Here is a 9,775-nt window from a genome sequence, read left to right on the forward strand (position 1 = left end):
TATTTTCACCATGGACATCCTGTCCCTATATACCTCCATCCCCCTCCAGGACGGTCTCAAAGCTCTTCACTTCTTTTTGGACTCCAGACCCAACCAATTCCCCTCTACCACAACTCTGCTCTGTTTAGCGGAATTAGTTCTTACTCTCAATCATTTCTCCTTTGGCTCCTCCCACTTCCTCCAAGCCAAGGGTGTAGCAATGGATGAGATCTCCCAGTGACCACACATTTTAATTCCACGTCCCATTCCCATTCTGATATGTCTATCCATGGCCTCCTCTACTGTCAAGATGAAGCGACATTCAGGTTGGAGGAACAACACCTTATATGCCGGCTGGGTAGCCTCTAACCTGATGGCATGAACATTGACTTCTCTAACTTCCATTAATGCCCCTCCTCCCCTTCTTACCCCATCCCTGACATACTTAGTAGTTTGTTTTTTTTCTCTCTCTGCCTGTTCTTCATCTCCCTCTGGTGCTCCCCTCCCCCTTTCTTTCTCCCTGGACCTCCCGTCCCAGGATCCTTTCCCTTCTCCAGCTCTGTATCACTTTCACCAATCACCTTCCCGGCTCTCAGCTTCACCCCCTCTGGTCTTCTCCTATCATTTCCCCCTCCCCCCAGTACTTTCAAATCCCTTACTATCTTTCCTTTCAGTTAGTCCTGACGAAGGGTCTCGGCCCGAAACGTCGACAGTGCTTCTCCTATAGATGCTGCCTGGCCTGCTGTGTTCCACCAGCATTTTGTGTGTGTTGTTAGGCAATGTTAATTGCATACTTAGATCAGGCATGTCCATAGAGGAAAAACTAATGAGGAGTTTCTATCCCCCCCCCCCCCCGGAAATGGGACAGACTTGCCAGGTAACTCTACCTGTCAACCCCTCCTCAAGGGGGGTCCAGCCCCTTTCTACCCCTCTACCTGACAAACTGAGCCCTCCTTTGCCCTGAGGACTGCCCACCGTCCCCAACAGGCCAATGCTACTACTGCCGCCGCCATCACCTGGCCGTCCGCTCACCTGAGGGGAGGCAAATAGCCACACCTGGCGGCGCATGCGCAGCCCGCCCCGTTTTATTAATGGCTGGACGTCCCGCCCACGTCAGCGGCGCCGCGCCCAATCGCCGTGCGCCACCCCCTCCCCGCCCCGCCCAAGCCACGCGCGCCGGCGTCGTTTCCAAGGGAAGACCCTTCCCCGGCTGTCAATAGTTGCTCTGTGGAAATGAGGCTTTCACAGTAATATCAGTGATTTTTTAAAAATATATGAGCGTGTGTGATGCCTTAACCAGGCTACCGAAAATATCTTATTTTAATCGTCGAGACGCGTTTATTACCACACGCCGGTTTCCGATTGGGTATGACCCACGTGGGGCTGCGGCAGGTCCTGCGCCTTGATTGGCCGCGGGCCGAGGTCGGACGCCGGGAGCGCTGCCTTTTGATTGGGTGGAGATGTCCGGCGATAATGGCGGCGCGGCCAATGGGAAGAGGCCACGGACTCGGTGCCCGGAGGGGGAGGGGAGCAAAGTTAGAAGGAAGTGGGACCGAGTGGCCGAGGAACCGGGGGCAGGGGGGTGTCCGCAGGTAAAAGCATCTGCCTCCAGGGGTGGTCCGAGGCACCCCGTTCCGAGCGGGTGGGACCGTTTGTCCGGGGGTTGGGGAGCCGAAGAGGGCGGATTCTGAAGGAAGAAAACGGGGAGAAAATCCCCCTGACGTCGAAGGAGAAGGGGGGAAGCAGAAAAGCGACGGACAACGCTGGGCCGGAAGTGAGGTGTCTAAGGGTATTTCTTACCTCTTCTGAGGTTGGGGGAGTCGGTCAGGTGAGGTCGGGGCGTGAAGGGGTAGGGGTGGGGGAGGGGGACGGAGAGGGTTCTATGCCCGAGTGGGATTAGAGATGTGCAGAGAGTGGGAATTGGGGAGGGGGTGGGGTCCCTTCGAATAGCAATCCCATCTCCTAGTTCCCTTAACAACATTTCTTCGCTGTGTGTTAAGTTATGTTAATTGATGCTTGTAAATGCACTGTCCATTTTTAATATTCCTGGCACTTACACCTGACAGATACGTGGCTGCGACTATAAATGTTAACTTGGTACTTCAGACCCCTCCTTTACCCTTCAGCTGATGTAATAATGACCATAAATCCGCCCGCCCCAGTGAATTGCTCCAGTTTCGTGCGCTGTTCCAAAGCAGAGTTAGACGTATAAATACCGACATTATTGTACGTCATGAAATATTTTGTGTTGTGGTAGTGGTAAATAGATAACGTTATTGATCCCGAAGTTACAGTGTCACGGTAGCATTGCATGTGTACAAATGCATTAAATATGCTGGAAGTTACAAGACACAGTGAAATTACGTATGTAGTGCGAAAGGATCTCAAAAATAGTGAGGTGGTGGTTCGTTGGGTTCTGAAATCTGATGGCAGAGGGGAGCAAGCTGTTCCAAAAGTGTTGAATGTGATTTCACACAATGCAATCTCCATTGAATATGATTTCCACCTGCTTTACCCAGTTAAGTATCGTTACTGGTTCTGTCCCCATTCCCATCTCCCGAGGACAGCTCTTGGCATACCACACCTAGACTTTGCTTAGTGTGTATTTTCAGAATCGGGTTTAATATCACCGAACGTACGGCGTGAAATTTGTTAACTTTGCAGCAGCAGTACAACGCAATACCTGATGAGTGTAGATTAAAAACTGAATTACAGTGGATATATATATATATATACATATATATATTTAAGTCTTAAATAAGTAGTGCAAAAAAAATTAAGAAGTCCTAAACTTTTTTTAACTCAAAACTAGTATTGAGGTAGTGTTCATGGGTGCAATGTCAATTCAGAAATCGGATGGCAGAGGGGAAAGGAGTTGTTCTTGAATTGTTGAGTGTGTGCCTTCAGGCTTCTGTACTTCCTACCTGGCAGTAATAATGAGAAGAGGGCATGTCCTGGGTGATGGGTGTCCTGGAGGCTAATACCCATGGGGGAGCTGGCTAATTTTATAAATCTCTGCAGCTTCGATCCTGAACAGTAGACCCCCCCCCCCCCATAGCAGACCGTGGTACAGCCAGCCAGAATGCTCTTCACATTACATCTGCAGAAATTTTCATCTTTCTGGTGTGCATAATCTCTCTATCTTTCTTTTGTAGTTCTGTTACCCCAGCTGAGGAGGCTCAGCAAGACAGGACTCACCTGTGGTGGGACTTGCCAAGGAACCTGCGGTGGACAGCTGTGAAAGAGCTGGTTTAATTTCTGCTGCTGTCTGGTTCCGGGGACTGGAGTCCCCGGCGATCTCCCAGCAAGCTGTTTCCTGCGGCAAGGAACGAGATGGTCCGATCGATGTTGGCCACGGCCACCAGCCTGGTGCTCACCACCACGGTGATCACCCATGCCTACTACCTGAAGCGTCAGTTCTACCCCACAGTGGTGTACCTCACCAAATCTAGCCCCAGTATGGCGGTGAGTACTGGAGGATGTGGGCAAGGTGGTTGGGGGGTGGGGGGGGTTTGCTGGAGTTGTTATCATCTAACTCTGGAGCTCTTGATCAAGACGCTCCTGTGCGAAATGCACGGCATAAAAGATGCAGTGTTGTAGCCGAATAACGAAAAAGCTAGCCTTTCACAGACTTGACGGCCGACACTTGTTTGAGCAAAGCTTTGTACTGTGGTAATGTAAATACCTGGCAAACAGTTTGCTTTCAAAATCTTGTGACGCTGGCCAGCTGTTATCACTTTGGTGAGGAGTAAACATTGCACAACTTTCCCTGCTCTCGAATGACGTGCGAGGTTAGGGGTACAATGGACAAAGAGCGCACTGGGATCTGGACCAGCTGGAAAGATGGAACTTAATGCGGGCCAGTGTCAGCGAATGGTGGGGCACTGTGGATTGAGGGAAATGCCAATCTGTAATTCTTGAAACTGGCATCACCAAAGCTAGGTAGAATTGTAAAGAAAGCTTTTGGAGCGTTAACCTTCGTAAATCAAAGTGTCGGGTACAGGGAAATCTGGGATGCTGGAATTCTGAGCAACAGCACAAAATGCTGGAGGAACTCAGCAGGCCAGGCAGCGTCTATGGAAAAGAGTACAGTCGACGCTTCAGGCCGAGATCATGCCGAAGGGTCTGTTGACTGTTTTCTCTTTTCCACAGATGCTGAACAGTAACAGCAAGTGTGTGTGTGTATATAATCTGTGTATATATAGTAGTTGAATTTTATTTAATAAGTCATACAAAAACAGAAATGAAGTATAACCATACAACAATTACAGCATGGAAACAGGCCATCTCGGCCCTTCCAGTCTGTGCCGAACGCTTACTCTCACCTAATCCCACTGACCCGTTCTCAGCACATAACCCTCCATTCCTTTCCTGTCCATTATACCTATCCAATTTTGCTTTAAAATGACAACGCAGAACCTGCCTCTACCACTTCTACTGGAAGCTCATTCCACACAGCTACCACTCTCTGAGTAAAGAAATTCCCCCTAATGTTACCCTTAAACTTTGCCCCATAAGTCTCAACTCATGTCCTCTTGTTTGAATCTCCCCTACTCAATGGAAAAAGCCTATCCACATCAACTCTATCTATCCCCCTCATAATTTTAAATACAGCTATCAAGTCCCCCCGCAACCTTCTACGCTCCAAAGAATAAAGACCTAATTTGTTCAACCTTTCTCTGCAACAGGTGCTGAAACCCAGGTAACATTCTAGTAAATCTTCTCTGTACTCTCTCTATTTTGTTGACATCTTTCCTGTAATTTGGTGACCAGAACTGTACATAACACTCCAAATTTGATCTTACCAATGCCTTGTACAATTTTAACATTAAGTCCCAACTCAATGCTCTGATTTATAAAGGCCAACATACCAAAAGCTTTCTTCATCACCCTATCCACATGAGATTCCACCTTCATGGAACTATGCACCATTATTCCTAGATCTCTCTGTTCTACTGCATTCTTCAATGCCCTACCATTTACCATGTATGTCCTATTTGGATTATTCCTACCAAAATGTAGCACCTCACACTTATCAGCATTAAACTCCATCTGCCATCTTTCAGCCCACTCTTCAAACTGGCCTAAATCTCTCTGCAAACTTTGAAAACCTACTTCATTATCCACAACGCCACCTACCTTAGTATCATCTGCATAATTACTAATTCAATTTACCACCCCATCATCCAGATCAATAATGTATATGACAAACAACATTGGACCCAGTACAGATCCCTGAGGCATACCACTAGTCACCGGCCTTCAACCTGACAGACAGTTATCCACCTCTACTCTCTGACATCTCCCATCCAGCCACTGTTGAATCCATTTTACTACTTCATATTAGTACCTAACGATTGAACCTTCCGCGCGGAACCTTGTCGAGGCCTTACTGAAGTCCATATAGACAACATCCACTGCTTTACCCTCGTCAACTTTCCTCGTAACCTCTTCAAAAAATTCAATAAGATTTGTCAAACCTGACCTTCCACACACAAATCCATGTTGACTATTCCTAATCAGACCCTGTCTCTCCAGATAATTATATATTCCATCTCTAAGAATACTTTCCATTAATTTACCCATCACTGACGTCAAACTGACAGGCCTATAATTGCTAGGTTTACTCTTAGAACACTTTTTAAACAATGGAACCACGTGAGCAACACGCCAATCCTCCGGCACCATCCCCGTTGTAGTAGTGAGGTAGTGTTTGTTAGTTCAATGTCCATTCAGAAATGGGATGGCAGAGGGGAAGAAGCTGTTCCTGGGGAGGGAGAGAGAGAGAGCGCAAGCTCCTGTACCTCCTTCCTGACGGTAGCAGTGAGGGCAAGGCACGACCTGGGTGGTGGGGCTCCTTGATGATGGGCTCTGCCTTCCCAGGGCATCGCTCCTTGAAGATGTCCTGGATACCATGGAGTACCTTCTGACTCGATGGTCTCCTACAGACCTCTAACACATCGAAAGACGAACTCTTGATCTCCTTATCTACCCCATGGATCGTACACTTCATTTGTCTGCTTGCCCTGTACTTCATCGGCAACTACAACATGAGATTCTATTTTCCTTTTTATATACGTGTGTCTAGGCAAAGTAGAGGGTCAGTGGCAGGATCTGGAGCACTGTGGAGGAACAAGGATATTGGGGTTCACATCGAACGATCCCTCAAAGTTGCCGCACAATTGGATGTGTGGTTAAGACGGTTTATGGTGTGTTGGCCTTCAACGTTCCAGAGCCGAGAGGTAATGTCGCAGCTCTGTAAAACCCTGGCTAGAACACACTTAGAATATTGTGTTCAGTTCTGTTTGCCTCATTAGGAGGGATGTGGAAGCTTTAGAGGGGGCACAGAGGCGATTCGCTTGGATTAGCGAGCATGCTTTCTGAGCTCGTGCTTTTCTCTTTGGAGTGAAGGAGGCTGAGAGGTGGCCTGCTAGGTGATGAGAATGAACAGTTCACATTTCCCTCCCGGGCGAGGGAGCATAGTTAATTCCAGAGGGCACAGTTTTCAGGTGATTGGTTGAAAGTATAGGGTGATGCCAGAGCCAAGTGTACTTTTTTTTAATTACAGCATTAGGTGCCTGGTCCACCTGATTGGGGTGGTGGTAGAGGGATACACAGTAGGAACATTTAAAAGACTGTTAGATAGGCACGTGGATGGTAGAAAAACAGAGAGCAACGTCAGAAGGAAGAATTAGATTGATCTGAGAGTAGGTCGGTACCATGTCGTGGACTGAAGGGCCTGTACTGTTGCACCTGGAGCTCCTGCTCGAACCTCCCCACCCACACCCGCTCTCCTATTAGGGAATCCCTGATACTGGGCAGAGTATCAAGCTGAAATGCAATTGGTGGATCCGCAATGTGCAGATTGCGAGCAGGGAATACAATAACCGGCTGAACCACATTGGTGTGTGCAGATCCTGGAGTTGGGGTAATTGGAACTGCAAAGCTGGAGAAATGTCAGGCACCTTGGGTGTTGGAAATAAGTTTATTTTAAATAATACTTTCTATAAGATTTATACTCTTAACAAATTTGTGTATTTTTCACACTCACTGGCAGAAAACAGTACAGCAGCTAAACTAACGGTTTATCACCTTTCTCTGTTTTCATTGGCTAAGTATAACCACATGGTTATATGACCACGCGATGTGGTCAGTTTTAATGATGCAGCCTATCAACTGATTTATCAAGGGTTTCTTCATCACAGTTCACCTGTGGCCTTGATGAAATAGACTTCTTGAGGGCATGCAAACCATGAGATATAGGAGCAGAATTAGGCCATTTGTCCCATCGAGTCTCTCCTTCCCCTTCCGGAGGTCCAGAGCCAATTCCTTGGTCCTGCTGTTGCACCACCACTCAACCAGCTGAAAAGCAGGCGGGTGTGAACAAGTGTGACGTTGTACACTTCTGCAAGAGAAACGGAAACATGGACAGTAATCTCAATGGAGAGAGACTGGAGATGGGTGACTCGGGAACCCAGCGACCTCCTTTAAAGACGGGCAAATTGGAGCTCAGAATCAGATTGGCTTTGTGGAGGGAGAATGGTGGAAAGACAGAAAACCACTAATTACAAACACATAGTCCAAGCAAAACAAGATGGTGCTGATCGACCGTTCAGGAATTGGGCCAAGGGGAAAAAGGCTGTTCCCGTGCTGTTGACTGTGGATCTTCGGACTCCTGTCCCTCTCCTTTTTTCACTTTGCAAAGATTCATCACGCCACCAAAAACTTCGGCAGGCTTTTAGCAATGCATAGTGGAGAGTATCTGACTGGTGGCGTCACGGCCTGGTACAGGGACACCAGTGCAGGAACAAAAACGTCTGTAAGATGCAGGAGCAGAATCGGCCCATCGTGTCAACACCACCATTTTATCATGGCTGATCATTTGCTTCCATCCCATAACCCTTCATGCCCTGGCTAATCGAGAATCTATCCTTCTCTGCCACAAGTATACTCAATGATGAAGCTTCCATCATAAATTCTACAGATTCATGCTGAAGAAATTCCTTCTCATCTTTCTAAATGGATGTCCCTCTAATCTGAGGCTGTCCCCTCTGGTCTTGGACTCCCTCACCATAGGAAACAGCCTCTCCATATCCACTCTATCGAGGCCTTTCAACACAGCCCAGTCCATTACAGGCAAAGCCCTCTCTGCCGCTGAGCACGTCTACAAGGAACACTGCCACAAGAAAGCAGCGATCGAGGACCCCACAATTCAGGCCATGCTCACTTCTCACTGCTGCTGTCACGCAGGAGGTACCGGAGCCTTGGGGCCCACACCACCAGCCTCAGGAACGGTAATTACCCTTCGACCATCTGGCTCCTGGGCCAACACGGATAAACTCACTCAACTCAACACTGAACTGACTCCAGAACCAACGACACACCCAAAATGCTGGCAGGAACTTGGCAGCCCGGGCAGCACCGATTGAAAAGGGTTGACGTTTCAGGCTGAGACTCTCCATCAGGAACCTGAAAAAGAGCGCCGGCTCGGAGCATCGACTGTTTATTCCTTCCCACAGATGCTGCCCAATCCGCCGAGTTCATCCAGCATTTTGTTGGTGTTGCTCTGGATTCCTGCAGATTTTCTCGTGTTCGTAATTTCAAAACCCGCAGATTCACTTTCAAGAGCTCTGCGACTCGTATTCTCAGTATTTATTCATTTTTTAAATATTTTCCCAAGTTGTCTTTTGCACATTTTTTCAGATTTTCAATGCAGTTCGTGATTCCGTTGTGTTTTATTTTCTCGGACATACCTGAAAATGAACCCCATGGTTTATAGTAAAGTAGGTGTACTCCTGTCTTCTCCTATCATTTCTGCTCTCCCCTCTCCCTCTCCTGGGCAGTGGCACCAGGAGTTGAGCCGGAGCGGAGAGAAACCCTGCAAAGGCGATCAGAATTTTGTGCTGTCTTTGCGGATCCTGGCGCTGAGCCAGTGTCTCTGGTCTCCGTCGGTGCAACAATAGCAGGAAGGCAGGGAACTTGTCAACAAAGGGTGCAAGCTGACGTGTTGCAACTGTGAGCATTCGTTCCAGAGACTGCGGGCCGAATGTTTACAGACTAACCTGCACCTTCACTAAATAGGCTATCGTTTTTCTTTAACCCCAGGAGTAAAATTAGTAGTTCGAGACTGAGACATAGGATAAGAATTAGGCCTTTCGGCCCATCGAGTCTACCCTGCCATTCCATCATGTCTGATTTATTTATTGAAAAACAGAGCCGAACACACCTTCCCGTCCCTTTGAGCCATGCTGTCCAGCAATGCCCTGATTTTAACCCTTGCCTAATCAGGATCAATCAACCGGTGCGTCTTTGGACTGTGGGAGGAAAACTGGAACACCGGGAGGAAACCTACTGGGAGAACATGCAAACTTGTTACAGACAGAAGTGGGAATTGAACCCTGTAAAGTGTTGTGCTAACCACTACACTATTCTATTTCCTATCCCTCTCAACCCCATTCTCATACTTTTTACCCCATAACATTTGAAGCCCTCACTAATCAAGAGCCTCTCAACCTTTACTTTAAATATACCCAGTGACTTGCCCTCCACATCCGGTCTGTACTCCCACAGATTCACCACCCTCTGGCTAAAGAATTCCCTCTTCATTTTACTTAGAAAAACAGAGGGCTCTGCGCGAGGGAAATTCTAGGCAGTTTCTAGAGTAGGTTACATGGTCGGCACAACATTGTGGGCTGAATGGCCTGTAGTGTGCTGTAAATTTCTATATTTCTACCTCCGTTCTGAGGCTGGGCCCTCTCGTCCTGGACTCGCCACATCCACTCTATCCCGGCCTTTC

General features: G+C 47.9%; 2 protein-coding genes across 7 annotated transcripts in view; one reads left to right on the forward strand and one right to left on the reverse strand.

The window, feature by feature from the left end:
* LOC132383949 (speedy protein 1-A-like) overlaps positions 1 to 1,025 on the reverse strand; it is a 31,668-nt gene extending 30,643 nt beyond the window's left edge. Inside the window, exon 1 of one of the 2 annotated variants that reach the window (XM_059955151.1) lies at positions 1,012 to 1,025. The gene's annotated coding sequence lies outside the window, so the exon portion shown is untranslated. The remainder of the gene's footprint in view (positions 1 to 1,011) is intronic. The other variant, XM_059955153.1, reaches the window with a different exon arrangement.
* A 469-nt stretch (positions 1,026 to 1,494) lies between these two features.
* syvn1 (synovial apoptosis inhibitor 1, synoviolin) overlaps positions 1,495 to 9,775 on the forward strand; it is a 79,824-nt gene continuing 71,543 nt past the window's right edge. Inside the window, exons 1-2 of one of the 5 annotated variants that reach the window (XM_059955144.1) lie at positions 1,495 to 1,571; positions 3,135 to 3,444. In XM_059955144.1, coding sequence (XP_059811127.1) covers positions 3,313 to 3,444 — 132 coding nt within the window. In that variant the 5' untranslated portion in view covers positions 1,495 to 1,571; positions 3,135 to 3,312. The other 4 variants (XM_059955142.1, XM_059955146.1, XM_059955143.1 and 1 more) reach the window with 4 other exon arrangements.

The sequence above is a fragment of the Hypanus sabinus genome, chromosome 31 (genome assembly GCF_030144855.1).
Source record: "Hypanus sabinus isolate sHypSab1 chromosome 31, sHypSab1.hap1, whole genome shotgun sequence".
NCBI lineage: Eukaryota > Metazoa > Chordata > Chondrichthyes > Myliobatiformes > Dasyatidae > Hypanus > Hypanus sabinus.